The following is a 23225-nucleotide window of genomic DNA, read 5'->3' on the forward strand; positions in this document are numbered from 1 at the left end:
TATTAAAAAAGGGGATTCTTTATCGCAAGGGGAGTTTGGTAATCTCTTTGTCCTCACAATGGATCCCTGCCATTTTACATGAATTTCATAATTCAGTTCTTGGAGGACATTCTGGTTACTACAGAACGTATCGAAGAATTGCTGCTAGTTTTTATTGGCGTGGGATGGTACGAGTCAAAGATTATGTGAAGCAGTGCACTTCTTGCCAACAATTTAAAGCTTCCACTCTCTCACCGGGGGGGTTGCTTCAGCCACTACCTATTCCTCAAGCTGTGTGGGAAGATGTTTCGATGGATTTTATCGTGGGGCTACCGAAATCAAAGGGCTATGAGGCTATCATGGTAGTCGTTGATCGTCTAACAAAATTCAGTCATTTCATTGCTTTAAAACATCCTTATACAGCCCGACTTGTTGCTGAACTTTTTATAAAGGAAGTGGTCCGTCTACATGGTTTTCCTAAGACGATTATCAGTGATAGAGATCCTGTTTTCATGAGCAAGTTTTGGCAAGAAATGTTTAAACTTCAGGGAACTCAGTTAAAGTACAGCTCCGCCTATCATCTTGAAACGGATGGACAAACGGAAGTGGTCAACCGCTGTTTAGAGTCTTATCTCCGTTGCTTTGCATCTGATCAGCCCCGTTATTGGTCTCACTGGCTTCCTTGGGCAGAATTCTGGTTTAATTCCTCCTATCATGTGACAACGGGCACTACCCCTTTCGAAGGTCTCTATGGTCGTAAGCCCCCCACCGTTCTCCAATTTGTCCCTGGTGAAATTCAAGTAGAAGCAGTGGCTCGGGATCTCTAAGACCGGGATGAGGCTCTTAAGCAACTTCAACATCATCTTGATTTATCCCAGCAGTCTATGAAGCAGCATGCTGATAAACATCGACGCGAAATTCATTTTGCAGTTGGCGATTGGGTGTATCTCAAGCTCCGTCCCCACAAACAGCAAACCGTGGCTCGTCGTGTGTATCCCAAACTCTCTGCTCGCTATTTTGGCCCTTTCCAAATTGAAGCTAAGATTGGAACTGTCGCTTATAGGCTGCAACTCCCTGCTTCTTCTAAGGTACATAATGTCTTCCATGTATCCTTGCTTAAAAAGGCTGAAGGCCCTCTCCCAACTTCGTCTTAGCTGCCACCTGAGCTGGAACTACATCCTTCTTTGCTTCTGCTCCTTGAAAAAGTGCTTGCTTCTCGCACCATTCAACGGCAAGGAGAATCTGTTTCCCAATTGTTGATTCAATGGCAAACTAAAGGCATGGATGAGGCTACGTAGGAAGATGAGTTTGTATTGAAGAGTGAATTTCCTAATCTGAGCCTTGAGGACAAGTCTCTTTCTCAACAGGGTGGCAATGATAGAGAACATGCTAATACAGGAGAAATTATGCAAGATAACACCGGGCCCAAAGAATTAAGGGTCTATATGCGAAGGAAGAAAGAGAAATAGCTAGCTGGCAAGTTAGTTATTCCTAGGGGCATTATGGGAAAAGTAGTTATACCTAGGGATGTGAGCTGGAAAGCGTACTGTTATATAGGGTATTTTGTGAATGAGTGAGGTAGGCAGTTTTGTGATTCTCTTCTGCTGTAAGCAGGGCTCTCTTTGAGAGAGGGAAGGATTCCTTCCTGGTTTGGTGTCTATTTCATTCCTTCCAATCGGATTAATAAAGCTTTCTCACTTTTCTATTCTATTCTCTATTGCTGCTGTTATATTGTTTACTTTTAGAATTGTTTCTATCATGGTAACCCAGGGTCGTAGATACCCATGAATACCTCCTCGGGTGGAGATGAATATTTCTAGTACTATGAATGTATTGAGGAGACACCTGGAATAATTCATAGGTTCCTTGTATGTAATAAGCTCTGTGGAGGGGACGTCCAAAGCAACAACAATAACAACAACAAAGCCTTAGTTCCGAAATGATTCGGGGTCGGCTAACATGAACCATCATATAAAACCGTGAAATCAAGTCGTGTCAGCGATACAAATTCGCTCCCTCCACTCCGTCCTATCCACTACCATATTTTCCTCAATTCCCAGTAAACTCATATCACTCTCGATCACCCTCCTCCAAGTTTGCTTAGGTCTTCCCTTACCCCTCACCACTACATCCCTTTGCCACTCTTCGGTTCTTCTAACCGGCGCATCACGCGCTCTACGTCTCACATGGCTAAACCACCTTAGTCGGTTTTCTTTCATTTTATTCTCAATAGATGTGACCCCTACTTTTGTCCTAATTATTTCATTACTCACCCGATCCTTTCTCGTATGACCACACATCCATCTCAACATACGCATCTTCGCCACCGACATCTTATGGATGTGGCAGTGTTTCACTGCCCAACACTCCGTACCATATAACAATGCTGGTCTAATTGTCGTCCGGTAGAATTTCCCTTTCAATCTATTAGGCATGCCGGGGTCACAAAGGAAACCCGTAACACTCTTCCACTTCGACCAACCAGCTTTAATCCTATGAGCAACATCTCCATCTACTTCTCCATCCGTTTGAATAATAGATCCTAAATACCGGAAGTAATCCGAGGCCTGAACAACTCTCCCATCTAGGGTGATTGTCCCTGTCTCCCTACTCATATGGCCGCTAAACTTACACTCCAAATATTCTGTCTTACTGCGGCTCAACTTAAAGCCTCTAGATTTTAGAGTTTGTCTCCATAGTTCCAACTTCCTCTCCACTCCTTCTTTCGTCTCATCAACCAACACAATATCATCTGCAAACAGCATGCACCATGGTATACCATCTTGAAGTGAACTTGTTAGTTCATCCATAACGATGGCAAAAAGAAATGGGCTTAGTGCGGAACCTTGATGCACTCCAATCTTAATATGAAACTCTTCAGTCTTCCCAACACTAGTACGTACACTCGTGCATGCTCCCTTATACATGTCCTTTATGATGTCAATATATTTCCGCGAAATGCCTTTCCTTATCAAGGCCCACCAAAGTACTTCCCTTGGTACCTTATCATATGCTTTCTCCAAGTCAATGAAAACCATATGCAAGTGTTTCTTCTTATTTCGATAGTGCTCCATTAATTGTCTCATTAGATGGATGACTTCCATAGTTGATCTTCCCGGCATAAAGCCAAACTGGTTTTCCGAGATCTTCACCGTCCTCTTTAGCCTTTGTTCGATCACTCGCTCCCAAAGTTTCATAGTGTGACTCATTAATTTGATTCCCCGGTAGTTGGCACAATCTTGGACATCGCCTTTGTTCTTATACAAAGGGATTAAGATACTTTTCCTCCATTCTGATGACATCTTATTGTTTCTCCAAATTTTGTTGAAGAACGTCGTCAACCATTCGATTCCTCTTTCTCCCAAACATCTCCAAATTTCAATAGAGATGCCATCAGGTCCTACTGCTTTCTTCAACTTCATCTTACTTAATGCCATTTTGACTTCACCCTTTTGAATTCTCCGCAGGCATTCATGATTTATCATATCGTGATGGATACTTATATCTCCAACATCTTGTCTGCGATCTCCATTAAACAAGTCATCAAAATAGGACCTCCATCCTTCCTTGATATCCTTATCTCCAACTAGGACTTTCTGGTCCACATCCTTCACACATTTAACTTTTCTGAGATCTCGCGTCTTCCTATCTCTCATCCGAGCAATTCTATATATGTCTCTTTCCCCTTCTTTCGTATCCAATCTGGTATACAGATCCCGATTCACCTTTGCTCTAGCATCTCGTATGACTTTCTTTACTTCCCTTTTAGCCTCTTTGTATTTTTCGTAGTTCTCGTCACTCCTACATTTCCCCAATATTTTATAGGATTCTCGCTTACTCTTTACTGCTTGTAGTACTTCTTCTGTCCACCAAGTTGTGTCCTTACCCGGTGGCATGCTACCTTTAGATTCCCCTAGAACTTCCTTCGCTACTTCCCTTATACTATGCTCCATCTTAGTCCATATCGAATCTATATCTAAATTCATAAGGGGACGTCCAAAGCAACTCATGTAAAAAAAGGACATGTTTTGTGCAGATATTTTAACTCCAATAAACTTGAGAAAAGTGAGTCTCAATAACAAAAAGTGTGATGATCCTACTATGAGGAATGAAGGATACAAGAACAAACGGAGCAAAAGCTTGTCCAAGCATGAAACAAGATGTATCAAAATAGAGACAGCTAATTTGAGATCCGTTGATTTGTTAAAACTAATTGCTCTTTTAATTTTGAAAAAGGCAAGTCAGACGAGCGCATTGGATAAACGAGTTCGACGATTAACAAGTTAACAAGAAAAGGTTTTAACAAACTGTGGACATGTCCAACCAAATAGGAGGCATTTTATTAGTGAGCTGAAACATGAGACAACCAAGCGATCCTATCAGATCCTATGAAGGCAATGATCGGTGAAAGAATAGCTTAATCAAAGATTTGATGAAGGTAGATTTCAAAACCATCCATGGAAAAACCCTGAGGTTTTTAGTTTTGGGTTTCAACTTCAACTTTGAACTCATCCCGAGGGAGAAGACGAAGCAACCCAATGGTGACAGTCGAGGTAGAACAAATGGTGACAATAGAGGCAGAAGTTCGATACAAAAGGAGGCAGGTAATGAAGCAAATTTTGAACCGTCGACAGACAAGTCCAAGCTTACCTTATGTTTCCTCCTCAACCATAGACGACAATGAGTGATATCGGATATATAGTTGGTGTATCAACATCAATACTTCGATAAATCAAGTATTTGAATACTTGCAAAATCGTGTAAGAGTTCTTAACTTTCTTTTGTGAATAATAATGACGATATTATTATCTTGATATTTTGCTTCCATTGTGAATGTTGGTATGCTTACTTAAAAAGTATTGGGCTACCAACATTCACATTTTCATGTTACGAATACTGTGGCTGTCCTTTTGGTCCTTCTTGCAAGGTACAAATTTGAAAGAAAGGAAAGGATTAAGAATCGTGAATGTGGACAGGTAGACATTGAAGCAAATATCGGCGAGTTTTTTTTTTGTTTTGGCTCGTCGACATCAATAGTCTTGTCGACGTTCCAAACGTTCCCCCGCTCACCGGGGACGTTGAGCTGCAAATGGGGAGCATACATGAGGGGGGAAATGGGTCCTATATGGATCCCCCTTATGGTATATCATAGAAGATATATGGAAGAGTAAGATAGATTGAGATGGATTATAGAAGAAGAGTGGGATGAATGATCCTTGGAGTAAGAAGACTCGGAGGAAGATCCTTGGAGAAAGAGTACTCAGATGGAAATCCGAGTTGATAGGAAAAGAATTTTTCAAAATTTCAAAACCTTTGAAAGATACTTTTGCTATTGTATAAAGTTTACAAATGCAACGTAAGAGAAGTTCTTTGGTCGAAGATGTTCAAGTTGCAGATTACAGAATCAACAGAATGATGGTCGAAGTTGAAACCATCTCTAGTGACAAGCGAACAATGTGGAAACTCAAGTAGAGTTCAAGTGCAAGCGGAGATCAGTTGGAAACAAGAATGCCGACAACTTGGTGGAACCTCCTTAACATTCAAGTAGAAAGGAAATCTCCGCAAGAGGTGATGAACCCAATCAATGGGACGTTGATCCTCTAAGTGAGGGAGGATGTAAGGGGGGGGGGGGGGGGGGGGGAGTTTGGCCATAGGCAAACTCAACCCTAAGCATTGGCAAAGCTACGAGAAGGCTTCAGCATGGAGTGGAGAAAGGGACATATCAACATACGCTGATGGAAGAGGCAGAGTTGGTATAAAGAACACTATAGGGGACAAAGACTACCATGCCGTTGGATCTCCACCACCCCATGGATTAATAGTCGGAACTAGTTTAAGCGATCCACCATCTCCACTAGAGACAGGAGAGTCGGGCATACGTCCTTCGCGAAGGGAGACATATATCTCCATAAAGACGAACTCTATGGACACTACGGGACTGATGAGAGCCCATAGTGCGTGCCCATTATAGGGAGAGGTTTAATCACAGGTAGACCCTCTGAGACGGAATACCGACATATGCATTGACGAGACGCTTAAAGAGGATAGACTCTTTCAGTAAGAGATGGCTAGCCGGGACTTGGGAGAAGTCGAGGCACCTCACGGAATTGTGACCTGGCCCAGACCTGGCTTCGTGATAATTAGCACATATCATCACCAACTATTTATGCGGCAGAATAAATCTCGTCATATATATATATATATATAATGAGTTGGTGATTATCGATAGTAATTACCTATCAGTATTACTTTTGTATTTTAGACAAAATATTTTTTGTTGGTGATGCTGGCTTTTTTTGTAGTATATATTCCCCGAATTATGGTTTGGGGTATAAATTAAATTCTTTTTTCATATTTCATAAATAGCAATGCGCATTAAATAAGTTATATTGAGAGACAAAATTTCAAAATTTCAAAATTTCAAAAAATGAAAAATAATGAACTATGGATCCGTTTGTTATGCCGTAATGTAATATAATATAATCAAGTTGTAATGTAATGGAATGGAATGTAATTCTATTACCATGTTTGGTTGACAATTAAAAAGAAAATGATGGAATGCAATTACCATTACAATACTTATATTTTCCTAATTAAATGTAATCAAAAAATTTTATTTACATGATTAAAATCAATGAAAAACATGAAAAACGTGAAAAGCACGAAAAATGTGAAAAATCGAATCGGAAATCAAATACAATTAGATTAACCGAAATCAATAAATTAGTATATAGTTTTTCGATTTTTTTTTAATTTTTCTCGTTTCTTTTGATTTCCATTTTCAATATTTTTCACCATTTTTTTAATTTCCATTTTCAACATTTTTCATCGTTTTTCTATTTTGTCCTTTTTTTGGGTCTTCTTTTTTTTTTTCATTTTTCACATTTTTTCGTTTTTTCGTTTTTTCTTGTTTTCAATTTTTATGTTTTTCTACTTTTGTGCTTTTTGACAAGAATGAGAGGAAAAATTGAGATTTGAGAAATGAGAGGTTGGATGACAATGTAATGAGAATTCAAGTCATTTTTCTATGTAATGGGAATTACAAGATTTGTCAACAAAATTTAACTCAATGTTTTCTCATTCCATTACAATAAAATTGTAACATGCTACCAAACATGGTAATAGAACTTCAATGTAATTGTTATTCCATTACGAAGGTCATTACGTCTTACCAAACGGGATCTATATACAATTTGAGATGGACAAAACTAGAAATATAAAATATAATTTTTGAATGAGTAGAGTATATTTAAAAGGTTTGATTAAATTTTTATTTAGGGCAAACTATAAAAAAAAAGCTCGTGGTTTGCCTTGTTTGCAAATAGAGACCCGTGGTTTAAAAGTTCGCAAATAGAAGTATGTGGTATGTTTTTTTTACAAAACAAATTATTTAAAATTAAACTTTTAAGTAATTGATAACAATCAATAACATTTTTTAATTACATTGATATATTGACAAAATACAGATTCCAAAATCATAAACTTAAATATCAATTTAGTTAATAAACTGTCAGATTAGTAAAAAATGTAAAATTTCACTATATTATTTATTGTTTCAATTTAGAAAGTTGTTTTTTTTAGGGTGTTGTGTTCTGCTGTACGTAAAAATAAATTTTTTAAGATAAAAATGTCTTTGATTGTAATCAGAACTTAACTGTGTAATTGTAATACTTTCTTTTGTAAATAAAACATACCACAAATCTTTATTTGTAATTTTTTAAACTGCAAACCTCTGTTTGCAAATTGAGCAAATCACATACATTTTTTTCGTACTTTTCTCTTTTATTTATATAACTACTTAACTTTAATTATATAAATTGTTCCCTTTTTTTTATGAAGGGTTTCACAAATCGGTGGTTTTCTCATTCAGAGGTAACTTAACTTTACCATATATACACATTATTCTTAACGTAAATAATTTATTACTTCTTGCATTTTTACTTAATACACTATTTAATCATCATATTTTAATAATATATTATATTGTTTAGTGTTGAATTTTTATTTTATTGAACAGTTTAATCACTCAAATGTTTAAATAACTAAATATTTGGTCTCTCTATAAAGAACTAATCTGTTGAATAAAATAAAATTAAAAACTTAATAATATTATTAAAATACGAGAAGTAAACAATGTATTAAATAAAATTGTAAGGACTGGTAAACTAGTTAGTCTCATTCCTATAAAAAGGTCTTAATACATACATGTTTCCTGCAGATTTTCGCAGGAATATCAAGATATTATTTGGTAAGACCTACTGTACTTTTTAAAATTATATATATAATAAATTTCCAAGAGTTTTGTTATTCACCGCCTTCAAATTACTTATCGTCGCTCCCTTTTGGACATTTTCGCCCGTTTCTTTTTTCCATTCAAAAACTTAATATCATCTCTCTCCCGAGCCAAAAATTGGATTTCTGAAAAATGGATGCGAGAACGTTAAGGAAATTGAATTGCTACAGTTCCTTTTTACACTAATTGAAATTCGTCTCCAAAAACTAACCGATCCAATCAGTATATACAAAAAAAATTCATCCAAATTGGCCTAAACGGGTGATTCACACTACCTGGCTTAGGCAGAAACAGATGGATCAGCCGTTTCTACCTAGGCAGAAACGGGTAGTTCATCCGTTTCTGCCTAGGTCAGGTGGTGTGAATCACCCGTTTAGCATATATTCAACGAGTTTTGTCTCCGAATCCGGAGACGGAACTCATGTTTTCGATCCATTTTCAAATAAAAATACTTATCCGAGGAATCATTAGTCTTTTTCCTCTATCATGTTTAAGTCCCATGAATGTTGTTCGGATTTTTAAATTTCGAAGAAATTTGAGAAAATTTCAGTTTTTGAATTTAAAAAATGAAAAGGACAAAAGTATCCAAGAGAGGGCGATGATAAGTAATTTGGAGGTGGTGAATAACAATCCACCTGCTCTAGGAGTGAGCATATACTAATTTAGTTCAAAAATTTAACAAATCGAACTAAATAAAAAGGTGATTTTGAAACTGAACCAAACCGACTTACATTTAGGTTTAGTTCAGTCCAAACCGAACCAATCAAGTTGGATATAAACCATATAATGTTGTCTTACCTTTTTGTAGTCCAATTTTAAAATAATTTCTAGTACCAAATAATGCATATATTATTTTACATTTACAGCAATACTAAATAATAAAATTGTTATCTAGAATCATAATAATATTAAATAAATATTCTAATCGCCTTTGTAATGTGATAAACTAAATAATAATTATACTTTTAAACCGTATGGGTGTTGTTCGAAAACAGGTGAGAGAGTGTACTTATTGTCCCATGTATTATTCTGGAGGAAATTCTTTTCCCTCACCTTCTTTTTGCCGATGACATGCTCATTTTTGGAGTGACATCCTTGAGCAATTTGCATGCACTCAAGGATTTCTTCCTGCTCTATGGACAGATCTCCGGTCAGCAGGTTAGTTGGGACAAATCTGCTATCTTTTTTGGTTCTCAGGTGAGTCCTCCGAGGAGAGTTCGTCTTGCTCACTGTCTTGGCATCCGTTTGGAGTCTCTCCCTTTTAGTTACTTAGGAGTCCCTATATTCAAAGGTGCTCCAAGTGCTCGTCATCTCAGCACTCTTACTGACAAATTTTTCTCTCAATTTAGCAAGTGGAAAGGTAGCTCTCTCTCCTTTGGAGGGCGTTTAACTCTAATTATGTCTGCTATTACTGGTTCTCTGGTTCACTCATTCTTGATCTATAAGTGGCCATTGGGATTGTTGAATAAGCTCAATAGAAGTGTTAGGAATTTCCTTTGGACGGGTTGTATTGATCAGAGGAAGCTAATCACGGTTCCCTGGCAGACTTGTTGCAAAAGTTTGGAAGGTGGAGGTTTGGGCATTAAGGACTTTAGGATCTTTAACCAGGCTCTCTTGGGTAAGATATGTTGGGAATTGGTTCAAGGCACAAGTCTAGCTATTTCTCTGATGAAGTTTAAATTTCTGGCTGTCTCTGGTTTGTCTAAATCTACCATTGCTCCTTCCTCGATTAGTCTTCTTGTAAGTTTGTTTATTCATCCATTTGGGACCAGACCTTTTGGTGGATTGGCCAGTCTTCATCGCTTAATTTCTGGACAGATAAGTGAATCGTTCCATCGGTGGCGGAGAGATTGGGTCTTGATCATCAGGATAAGCGTTCTCGCTATAATTCTGTTGATGATTTTTTGGTAATTCGGAGTGGATTGACTTAGGTACTCTACCTTCGGTTGTTCAAGACAGTATTCGATCTATTCACCGGGGTAGAGATGATTTTGATTTCTGCGCTTGGCAGCCCTCTACGAAGGGTATTTTCTTTGCCAAAAAGTACTATTTGGTTATCAGTCCAGTTCCTCCTCGGTGGACTGGTATAAGTTTGTTTGGAATGCTCACACTCCTCCTTCTGGTTCCTTCACTTTCTGGAGAGTTTTGCATGGACGGGTTCTGCAGCATCTAGGATTCTCCATTGCCTCTCGTTGTGCTATATGTGGTAGGGATCCTGAGTCAATTAACCATTTATTCATTAGTTGTTCATTTTGACTGCTCTTTGCCTCGTTATTCCCAATTCATCCACTTCTTCAGCACTCTTCGTAGCCTTCATTTTAGCTCACAAGTGTCGATGATCTGGCGTATTGCCGCTGTCACTTGCATCTGGTTAATCTGGCATTACAGGAATGAAGCAATATTTAAGGAAGTTTCTCCTTCTATTCAGCACTCGAAGATCACCCTCTTTCGAATGATTCGAGAGTCCTTGGCCACTTCTAAAGGTTTTTGCTCTTCTTGGAGAGATGCTGCTGGATTAAAGTCAATGTGGACGACTCTGCTTTTGGCACTCATGGCGAGGCAGGAGCAGAAGGCATTTTTCGCAACTATCGAGACTTTCCCAAAAGTTGTTTTGCTTTTTCTACCCCTCATTCTTTTGCTTATATGGCTGAATTGAGAGCCGCTATTTTCGCAATTGAACTTGCTTGGGAGAAAAATTGGCATCAGGTTTGGGTTGAGTCAAACTCAATGTATTTGGTTAATCTGTTTAGACACTGCTCCATGGATGTGAAGGAAAATAGACAAGCCTAGACGCAGCGGAATAATAAAATTTTATCTATTTTATCTATTTCCCTTTCCCAAGATCTGTTAATTGTTATTTCATATAAAGAGGGATAGAATGAAATACCTTTTCTGAAGAACTATCTACAGTTGCAAAGTACCCACAACTCTTAATCCGTGTATCACGAACAACAAAAGAAACAACACAGAAAAGAATAACTAATCAGTAATCAATCTTTATAATAGCAATCGCAATGATTGCCTCTAACAGAAATCGATACGAGATCAAAGAGAGTAAGAAATAATGTAAATTAGCCGAGATGAAGACGGAACGGTTCCTCCTTATTGAGTTGGTCGAAATATGGGATTAAAGAGTCTATTTATAGACTTCTCAAAACCCTAATCCCAGTTGTGTTAGGTAATTAATTAATTAGAATCTTATTCGGAATAGGATTACTAATTAGATAATTAAATAAACACTTTATTATTATCTAAATAATAACTAGGGTAAAGTTCAAATAAAACCCCTGTGGTTTCACTAATTTTCAGATAAAGGACTCTGGTTTACTTTTTGTCAAAACAAGGATTGAGGTTTCAAACTTGAATTAATGCTATTAAAACCATCTTTAACGACCTGAAAATGAAAATTTTCAAGAATTAAAGTTGTTCAATGTCATATTTTCTATCGAACTACATTTTCGATTTTCGAAAATCATCTTTTTTGAAACTTTCTCTCTCTAAACACTAACTTTCTATCTCTTTACCAAACATCATCTAAACAATCTCAAAATAAAAAAGTTGAAGAATTAAAGTTGCTTAGAATATTAGTAGTTCTTAAAATATGTCATTTTTGAAGTCGTCAAAGGCGATTTTAATAGTATCAATCAAAAAAGTCCTTATTTTGTTAAAGTTAAAAACTTCAATCCTCGTTTTAATAAAAAGTAAACCACAGTCCTTTATCTGAAAATTAGTGAAACCACAGGGGTTTTATTTGAACTTTACCCTAATAACTAATTATATCTAGATAATATTATTAATCAAATTAATAATTTAATTATTGTTAGGGATAATTAATTAGAGTTTCAATCACATTAAAATTTCTAATTAATATTATCAGATAATCATTTAATTTAATTCACAATTATAATCTAATTTATAATTATTAATCAAATTAATTTATCCCTAATTAATCTACAAATTTCGACCCATATATAGTGTCTCACTAATTACATTTTCGTCCTCTGGTTCCAAGTGCCATATGCGACCCATTAGGTTCTTTATTGTCACTAGCCGTATATATATTCTTTGAAATTAATTCATCTTGATTAATCCCAACATATATATAACACAATACCATCTCCAGCTGTTACTAGCAGAACCTATGATATTCCCCCAGAGCAATTAAGAAGTCAGGTTGATAACTGACGTTAACCTTTCAGCATAGTGCAGTATAATACGATCCTTCATCAACTATATCCTATTGGTCAATTCCTTATAACCATGGAACGTGTCAAGGTTACATATAACGAAGAGTCCGTTTTACTTGTACAGGTTGAATTCACTCTTAAAGATAAGTTAAGTGAAATATTCATTTCTACACTTAACTCTATCACCTTGCAAGGATTTCAGTTAATTCACCACAAGCGGCCATTTGGATATCTCCCCCATTTATCGGGAGTGATGAATGCTCAATCTGACATTAACTATTCTGCAATTACTTTGTGTGATACCCAACCCTGCTCTCACACACCCCAAGCTCTCACCTGTTGGATCGTGCTCGCACAGAATCAAAGTAACAGACTCTATAATCCAGAATCACTAATTAACGAATGTTTGAGTCTGAGGATTAGTTATACCTACTAATACAAATGAGATGAACAGTTGACACTTTCAGATAAATTAATCCATGCTGTTATCTCAAGTCGGGTCCCGATCCTAATGAACTCCTTCACCGGATCCATGTAACTGTCTAGATATCTAAATATCTAAAGCTTGTGAGATCAGCTTTCTGTCTCAACAGAAAACACTGTTACATGCAAGTCTCAACAGTAATATGTCAACGCCTATAACATATTACTTGACTTGGGTTGATTTTAAGTCTATTAGTCTATTATAAACTATAGTCTCACTTCATGCTTGTATGAACACTTTATAACTACTTAAATAAACTTATGATTACTTTCTTTATGAAAGATTTGTGCCTTTATATAAAGTTACATTTTAATGCTATATATCTGATTAAACAAATGACTAAATAAACAATTTATTCATTAATATTTATATCCTAAAACAATTGTCTTTAGGACACTATTCGACAAGAGTGGTTGTATTATCTCAGCATTTGCTCTAGAATGAACGTTATCTTTTCTCACATCTTTAGGGAAGGAAATAGAGTTGCTGATGCATTGGTAAAGTTTGGAGTCTCTTTCTCCGTGATCAATTGGTGGCCTTCACCTCCTGTCTCATCCCCCTCTTTCGTTTGTTCTCCTTCCTCTTCTCTTGTTCAAACATTCACTTTTTTCTTTTATTTATATATATTGCGGGTTTGTCAGTTCTTGAGCCATGGGTGCTCACCCCACCCAAGTTCTCTCTCGTCCCAATTTCTATCCAAAAGAACTTGTAATGTATTTTTATTGATATGATAATTGACTAATGTAATAGATAAAAAGTCAATGAATAATATTGGGCGGCTTCTTTTCTTCTCAAATATCCGGCTCTTAATAATAAATTATTTTGCCAAAATATTTTATCAAATACAACACATGAACAATAAACATTAAACGAAATTTATTAAAACCTTTTTTTATTCTATTCTCTTCATGATAACTAATTTCTTTATTTATTTATTGTAATTTTAATTTGTTGTTATTTTCTTTGATTAATGAAGGTAGCCATTTCAATATACCCGAAGCATTTGAGGGCATCAGATGTAAGTCCATTCATTCTCTATGCTTTCAAACCATTTAGAAAATGATTAAATGCACCGTTGGTTATTGAATTTATGTGATTGTCTAAAAATGGTCATTCAACTTCAATTTGTGTTACTGAGTTTTGTTTTAATTAGGCCACTCTAACGATTTCAGTGATTAAAAGAGATCAGAATGATGACATAAGTGATACATTAGCATGAGTCAACTCATATCTATGAACCGAAATGACACATAACATCTACGTATGTGCTAACTGGTTGCCATGTATCGGTTATTTTTATGAAAAAATAAAATTTAGTTTTTTCATAAAAATAACTAACATGTGACTGTTACATGTCGTTTCGAATAAACATCTGAGTTGTCATGTCCTTTTAACTATTGAATTGCTGGAGTGACCTGATTAAACAAAACTTAAAGTTGAGTGATTTTATTAAAACAAATTGAAGTTGAGTGACCATTTTAAAACAACAATGTTAGTTCAGTTACCAATAATGTATTTAACCATTTAGAAAAAGGTACACCCTAAACTATTACGGGTACCATGTAATTACTAAATCTCAAATATAATACTAGTGAGTCAATTTTAATATTCTCAAAGAAAAAACTTTACCTAAAACTTTCAATTAATCTAAGAGTATATTTTAGAGTAAATTTCAAATAAAACCCACGTGGTTTCACTAATTTTCAGATAAAGGACTGTGGTTTACTTTTTAATCAAAACGAGGATTGAGACACTTTTAGTAAACAATAACCTTTTGGATTAATGCTATTAAAACCATCTTTAACGACCTGAAAATAAAAATTTGCAAGAATTAAAGTTGTTCAATGTTATATTTGCTATGAAACTACATTTTCGATTTTTGAAAATCATCTTTTTTGGAACTTTCCCTCTTTAAACATTAACTTTCTCTCTCTTTACCAAACATCATCTAAATAATCTCAAATAAAAAAGTTGATGAATTAAAGTTGCTTAAAATATCAGTAGTTCTTCAAAGGCCTAATACACAATTAACCCCATTAACTTGCCCAAATGTTGCAACTGCCCCCTCCAACTTTCAATTGTAACAACTTACCCCTTAAACTTGTCCAATTGTAAACCATAACCCCAAATTGGGAATTTTTTTACACCGTACTTGAAGCAACCGTAAAAACGTTTCTCCGGATTCGTATCACGCCAAAGATCTGATTATCACACTCGACGAGTGTTGCAGCTTTTGTATTTCACGTGTTTCTTCAATTGCAGTCCATGTCAGCAATTTGAGGTTATGTTTTATAATTGGACAAGTTTAAGGTGTTATGTTTTACAATTGGACAAGTTTGAGGGTAAGTTGTTACAATTGAAAGTTGGAGGGGGCAGTTGCAACATTTGGACAAGTTCAGGGGTTATTTGTGTATTAGGCCTTCTTAAAATATGTCATTGAAGTCGTCAAGGGTGATCTTAATAGTATCAATCGAAAAAGTCCTTATTTTGTTAAAGTTGAAAACCTCAGTCCTTGTTTTGAAAAAAAGTAAATCACAAAACCCTTTATCTGAAAATTAGTGAAACCACATGGGTTTTATTTGAAATTTACCCTATATTTTAATATGTTACATTTGATACACTTAAAAAAACATTTTTTTTTCTTCAAACGTGCATTACACATGTTCATTCTATCATGTGATAAAATTCAAAAATAATTATGCTAATAAGATTTCAAGTGTTCCACATGCTCTTTTAAGGTTTGACTATGGATGACGATATCGTCCAAGTACACCACCACAAATTCCGGATGACCGGATGGAGCCCTTGGTTCATCAACCTCATAAAGATGCTCAGGACATTCGTCATCCTAAATGGCACCAATAGCCACTCTATAAGTGATCCCTTGTCTTCAAAGTCGTCTTCCATTCATCCCCGGCTCGGATTTAGATTTGATGAACACCGCTTCGCAATTCAATCTAGAGAAGACTTTCGACCCACTAATTTGATCTAGCATGTCATCGAATCGCGATATTGGAAACTTGTATCCGATAGTAATCTTTTTAATAGCTCAGCTATCAACACATATAAACCATGAACCGTCTTTTCTCGATATAACCAAAGCTGGAACCACACATAGACTCATACTCTCCTGTACATACCCAATCTCCACTAACTCTTCCACATTCTCCTTCATTATCTCGTTTTCCTTCGGACTCATGCGACTATATGGCAGGCTTGGCAAACTAGCCATGGGCACCAAATCGATGCGATGTTGGATGCCCCACAATGGTGGTAATCCGTATGGCAACTCTTTGGGAAATAAGTCCTTATACTCTTTAAGCATATTATTCACTTCCACCGACACTTCTCTCTTATTCACCCTTCGGTCTTCCACTAGCTTTCACCATAACCATATAGGCGAGTTAGCTCTCCTCACACTCATTGATAAATGACTTGTGAGAGGGGCATACAATCAAAGTTGCATTCTTCTTCGGATTTGGTTCCCTGAACATAGGGGTCAACACATACTTTACCCCATCCTTCATGAACCGATAAGTGTTTCTCCTCCCGGTATAGGTAACATCTCTATCCAATTGCCAAGGTCACATCAAGAGTAAATGACATGCGTCCATGTCCACAACATCACAATAAATCTCATCTCGGTAGTCCTTGATGACAATCGACACTTTGCACCTTTGATCCACTCTCAAATCTGCCACACTCTTAATCCACCCCACACTATATAGGCTTGGATGGGTTTCTACAACCAACCTAAACTTTCGGACGGTGACATTTCTTACTATGTTCTTTTGACTTATGCTATCAATAATCACATTGCACCTCTCCCCTTGCAACACGCAATGACTTCGAAACAATTGATGTCATTGATCCTTCTCAACCCGGTTGGATACCAACATCCTCCTCACAACATGCATGATATAGCCATCATCAAATTCTCCATCATCCTCTTCATCTATCAGCTCATAAAATACCTCATCATCATCTTCCTAATCATCTTTTATAACGCTCAACCACATTAGCACTTCATCTCTTAGGACAGTCAGTAGAGCAATGCCCCGACTCATTATATCAGAAACATTTGAAAGGTGTCGGCTTAGCATAAGGGTTGTTAGCCCTAGGAGGCAGTGGTATTCCCCTAAAAGGTCTCACATACCCCACCAATGTCTTCCCTCTAATAGGAGCCTTCACCTTACTAGAACTTGCCACTTGCTTTCCTTTATCAAGCGTCTTTAGTACATCTCGTCCCATAGACAAACTATCTCCCTTAGACCGACGATAGCTATCTCGACCCTTCACGTTCATAATGCAGCAGTAGAAACCACTCCCGAAGCATCATCTTCATTCGAAGCCAAGACAGAATCGACTCCCTTCCACCTCTACTTCTTTCCTCTCTCAATTGGTCCCACCATATCGAAGCACCCCCTTTAATCGATAAGGTACTAAACGAAGCTTTCGTTCATCTAGAATCCCGACATACTCAAAGAACCTTTCCACTTCCGATAACCAATCCAAGAACCCTTCAATATCTAATTCACTCTTAAACGAAGATAAATTGATTTATAATTTGAAAGCACCGTCCTTGTCAAAATTATTGGCATATGCATCTCTACAGTAATCAACACCAACATATGGATTTCTCCCAACAACATCAATATTTCCATCATCAATAAACCCAACATTTCCAATATTTCAAACACCATCATATCCATCAATATCACTATCTTCATTATGCACAACTACAAAGTTTGGTCTTCTTAACTCATGGGCCCTTGGGCCCCTTTGATGCGGGTTTAGAGGTACCAAATTCCTCCTTGGGGGAGGTGAAAGTGTTGGTGTTGGTTGTCATTAGGGTTGAGGACCTATAATCTCCTCATTTCTCCTTTGATGGCCTCCCACGGGTTGTTGGTTCACATTTTACATCTCTAGCTGGAAACTCTCCATGGATGCTCTCATCTCCCTTATTTCATAGATAGCCATCCGGTGTTGCTCCCTTACTTCGGTTCTCAACTGTTCAATCTTATTGTTTTGTGCCTCCATAGCTTCTTGTGGCAACCTTGGTTGAACCATACATTACCGAAGAAGTCTTGTGTTAGGAAAATGATCGGCTCTAATATCAACTGATACAGATCTGTGATGATAATGATGGTTTTGATCGTAAACCATAAAAGAAATAATCTCTTCACTAGCTTAACTAGTAGGAAATAACCCAATTCAAGGTTGATAACCTCACTTCAAAGATGAAAATATGTTTGATTGGTAAAAAGTTAAACATCCTTACAAACATTTGAGCTTAAATACCTAGCCAACCCTAAGTAGTAATTGACCAAATACCCCTCCTTAGAATACTACAATTGGGATGAAGTGGGGTTTAAAAATGGTAGTAGCAAGGTAGTAAATAAATATAAATGGTACATAATGGAAAAATAATAAATAGGTGGTGGCAAGGCTATGGTAGGAAGCAGTTAACTTAGTCCCGAAGTTCAGCCACACGATGTGTGGTCTACCTCACATGGCGTATGGCTGGATTTGTACAAATCCCACCGACGTGTGAGGCATGTTCAAAATTTGCCTTGGGCTGCCACTCTTTTATCCCACATGGCGTATGGATTTAGGGACACGCCGTGTGGATTTGTGAATAATGGGCACAGAGTTTGGAGGGGACTCACACGATGTCTCAAATGGTTCACACACCGTGTTGCTTCTTCACTTCGATCCCTTTTGATTCTCAATGGCTCACATGACATACCATATGAGCCCTGTTTCAGGCTTTTATCGACTTGATCATGTTGATAGACTCATCATGTTTTTAGAGGATGGAAGCGATTCTAGTCTGACAGTTTAGACTAGCGACTGTACTTCATTAATCATGCAAGTTGTTTTAAGCAAGCACAGTTAGTAGCCCCTTAATGCTCGTGTCGAAGATTTTAGTCCTATGGACTTGTGGTCAACACTGTCTCCACTTCCGGATTCTACTTTGCAGCAGATCTGAGAGGTTAGCAGAGGAATTGACATCCATTCTTGAGGAACCTCACAAGGAACCTCCCACTACTTTGAAAAATGTTAACCACATAACTCGAATCATATTTAAGTGCAAGTTATTTTCCCAAGCTCGGTTGACTGCAAAAGTTGCACTCTTTAGCTCGGCTATAAAAGCAAAAGAATCTGAGATTTAAAAGGAAAAAGCTCTATGAGGGAACCCTTGTGTTGTCTTAGAAATACCTCTCCCACCAGCTAGACCCAAAACCCAAGAGGTGACCATTTGCATTACATTTTATCCATCCTAGAGGAGGAGGCTGGCAACACAACAAAATGATCCTAAGAGACGACCGGTAATAGTGAAATTCCGAACAACAGCTCGTTCATTGAGGAAAGTAAACATATTCCCCTTTCCGAGATAATCCACTTCTCAGGTACACTTCCAAAGAGAGTGCAATGATAAATGAACATTAAGAGGGAAATCATAAAAAATAGCTTCATTTTTCCCTTCCCGATGAGCAAAAAGCAGTTCGCAATCACTGCTGACCAAAGTCGGCTCATTTAAGGGCTAAAAATATCATCCATACCACGAACAACAAGATTATGGACTAAGCCATTAAGGAAAACATGTTTGCCAAATGAAGAAGAAATATAAAGAGTAGGAATATAACCCTCTAGAACCCGCAAACATACAAGCGACCTAGACGAAGGAATGAAGATTTTCCAAATGAATCCCTGCCACAAAGACACCATGCTATGTTTAAATCATATTTTCTCCATGTATTTTTTGGTTTTGCATATCTTCTAATAATGAAATCAGGCCGTTGACTCCTTAACTTGCATTGGTCAAATGAGTGCTGAGGTTCATTGGTGGTCTTTTCACATTGATGTTGGAATATTTTATTTCGGATGATTACTTTGAAAAGGGACAACTTCGTTTCGTTTAATGTTTACTCTGTGAACTTTTTGTTTTCTGGTTAATAATATATATAACTTTTGTACCCGTTTTATTATTACATCTGATCAGGTTCCCACATACAAATTCCCTCTAAACTTGAAAGTTAGTACTACGTACACAGATTCATTTTACTATAAACGATCTAAAGGGGAGGCCCAGTGCATTACTGGGTCGCCGCTGAGCGAGGGTCCGGGTGGGACAAACCTTCTCCTACCAATTTATTTGGCAAAAGGCTGCTCCTAAGACTCGAACCCGTGACCTCTTGGTCACACGATAACAACGTTTGCCGTTGTGCCAAGGCTCGCCCTCATTTTATTATTATTCATGATAATTATATAAAAAACACTTAGAAAGAAAAATAGTTTTTTATATATCATTTCTGATACATTTTACTCAAATTACATATATTATTTTCTGGTTTAAAAAAAATGAAAATCTGTTATGAAATTTATGAAGACTTTATTTGACTTTATAAAATATTTCAAAGCCTGAAACGTGTTTTTTTTTTTTTTGGTTCACACAGTGGCTTTCCGAAGGAATAACTACAATCCAATATATCGTATCATTTATACATCGAATCTTCTCGGTAAGGGCTACTAATTATTGAAACATTGATATTTCAAATATTTATTGAAACTTTATACTGGTTGAACCATTTTAATTTATTAATACACCTAAGAAATATATTTCTGTTAGATTATTAGTAGTACCTTCATGATAAAAAAAATAAAATTAAACAATAGGAATATAGCCATGATACTCTCAAATTAGTGTAAAGGAAGTAATGATAGGGGGAGAGTGTATATATGTAATGGGGGAGAGTGAGTATGTGTAACTTGCTTTCTTACTTTATTCCTTACTTCGACGTAAACAGACTATCAGTTCTCTTATGCAATTATTAGTTCACGGTCTAATGAACAGAAAAGATTGTTGAAGATGGGAAGAAGTGTAGCGTAAAGATTCAATTCTTGACTTAGATTCTTTCCCAAGCTAGTCCTACCTAAGGTAAGGCTAACCGGCTTTAGACCTAACATTCTTACCCGGGACCGGAGCCCACATTCTTTGCCTGTACCTTAGGGCAGGCTTTCTTCCCGTTCTTACCTATTACTTTAGGGTAAAGAAAAGAGCCATTATTGGCCTTCATCCCTAGTTCTGGGGCATACCCCATCAATTACGTATTTAAAGTGGGGGAGATTGTTCAGGCAATCAAGGACATTAGCGAATGAGACGTTGTAACATCCACTCCCTTGGGCCTCGATTTGGCATAAGAAACACTATATGTAGAGTTGTTAGTCACCCGAGACTTTCACTAGGGTTGTCTCTACTGAAGAAAAGCATGCCAAATGTATATTTGGCATTCTTATATTAATAAAAGGCTCAATGCATTATTCACATTTACTGCCCCTTTCTCTATTGTTTATTGCTTGTCTCTATGTGTGACTGATGTGGATTGTCTCTATGCTATGAATGCGAAGGCTCGTCTTTATTTAGATCGATTATGATCCGTTTCTAACTCTGTTATTTGACTCTCACAGATATTGTAAGTTCTAATCCTTACAGATAAATATGAATTATTATCTAAATAAAATTGCTTTGTTAGTATAATATATATATATATATATATATATATATATATATATATACTATGAGAAGTTTTAATGACTTTCCAACTTAGATGAATTTGATAATTATAATAAACTATATAAATATTGATTTTTGAACATGCAGGAGTATTCCTCCTTATAAGGAATTTATGTGTGGCACCATTCTTGATCACATTTATATTCTATAAATGGAAAAGAAGGCATCTATCGGATTATAACAAAATTGAAGAATTTCTACAAAGTCAAAATAATCTCATGCCTGGAAGGTACACTTTCTCAGACATCAAGAAAATGACTAGAGGGTTTAAGGAAAAACTAGGTAAGGGAGGGTTCGGAACTGTTTATAAAGGAAAGCTTCGCAGTGGTCAATTTGCAGCAATAAAGATATTAGAAAATTCAAAAACTAACGGGCAGGATTTTATCAATGAAGTTGCTACTATCGGCAAGATCCACCATGCTAATATAGTGCAATTGGTTGGTTTTTGTTGCGAAAGATCAAAGTTTGCTCTTGTTTATGAATTTATGCCTAATGGATCTCTTGATAAACATATAGTTTCCCCAAAAGTTGAATCTGTAACTTTAAGTTGGGAAAAATTATATGAGATTTCCGTAGGAGTAGCTCGTGGCATTGAATATCTTCATCATGGTTGTGAAATGCAAATCCTTCATTTTGACATCAAGCCTCACAATATTCTTCTTGATGAAAACTTTGCTCCAAAAATATCAGATTTCGGACTTGCTAAATTGTATCCAAGAAAGGGCGATATTGGATCCGTCACTGCGGCAAAAGGAACAATTGGATATATGGCACCGGAGTTCTTTTACAAGAATATTGGGAGTGTCTCGTATAAAGCCGATGTGTATAGTTTTGGAATGTTACTATTGGAAATTGCGGGTAGAAGGAAGAATTTGAAATCGCTGTTAGAGAACTCTGGCCAAAGTTACTACTCATATTGGGTTAATGATGAACTTTTTGACGAAAAGTTTGTATTAGGAGATGCAGCCGAAGAAGAAAATAAAATTGCAAGGAAACTTATCATAATAGGATTATGGTGCATACAAATGCAACCATCAAATCGGCCTGCAATGAATAAAGTTGTGGAAATGCTCGAAGGAGATTTGGAAAGTCTAGAAGTGCCTCCTAGACCTCTTCAATATAAAATGGAACCAATACAAACTATTAGTACAAGATCATCAAGGATATCATATGTGTCAAGCAGCTTGACAGGAAGATGAGTTAATTTCGTAGAATCAATAAGGTAACCAAAATAAGGTGATTAACATTTTAATAGCAGGTAATCCTGAAAAGTCGTCAAATAAGAGTTTTGTAACTTTAATTCAAAAAAAAAAAAAGAGTTTTGTAACAATTTGTTACGAGTTGTTACACATGTTTGTTGTTAAAAGTTTGTAATAAAATGTTGTTAAAATTACATATAATTTTTTAAGTTAAACTAAAATCTGGTTACAATTTTAGTTAGCTGTGCTTAAAAAAATATATTTGTAACAATTATTATTTTTACAATGTAAATTGGTAATAATATTTTTTCAGTGTAACAATTGTATATATTAAGATTTTTTAACTTGTCTAAGGGGCTGCTTGATTTAACTTGCTGTTGTTGTTGATGTTTGTATCATGTTGCTTCTAACTATTTGTTTCATTATTAGTGTTTGGTAAAATTATATAGGACTGTTGATCACTACAAGAAAAAACGCCAACACTGACACAATGGACTAACGCAAA

The 23225-nt window shown here is 36.4% G+C and overlaps 1 protein-coding gene across 1 annotated transcript in view; it reads left to right on the plus strand.

The window, feature by feature from the left end:
* The window catches only part of LOC136224732 (LEAF RUST 10 DISEASE-RESISTANCE LOCUS RECEPTOR-LIKE PROTEIN KINASE-like 2.8), a 29872-nt gene extending 6884 nt beyond the window's left edge, over nt 1–22988 (plus strand). The window contains exons 2-6 of the mRNA XM_066013143.1: nt 7819–7851; nt 8198–8227; nt 13920–13961; nt 20404–20466; nt 21609–22988. Of these exons, the coding sequence (XP_065869215.1) occupies nt 7819–7851; nt 8198–8227; nt 13920–13961; nt 20404–20466; nt 21609–22720 (1280 nt within the window). The 3' untranslated portion in view covers nt 22721–22988. The remainder of the gene's footprint in view (nt 1–7818; nt 7852–8197; nt 8228–13919; nt 13962–20403; nt 20467–21608) is intronic.
* The last annotated feature ends 237 nt before the right edge of the window (nt 22989–23225 follow it).

This window comes from Euphorbia lathyris, chromosome 3, assembly GCF_963576675.1.
Source record: "Euphorbia lathyris chromosome 3, ddEupLath1.1, whole genome shotgun sequence".
Taxonomy (NCBI): domain Eukaryota; kingdom Viridiplantae; phylum Streptophyta; class Magnoliopsida; order Malpighiales; family Euphorbiaceae; genus Euphorbia; species Euphorbia lathyris.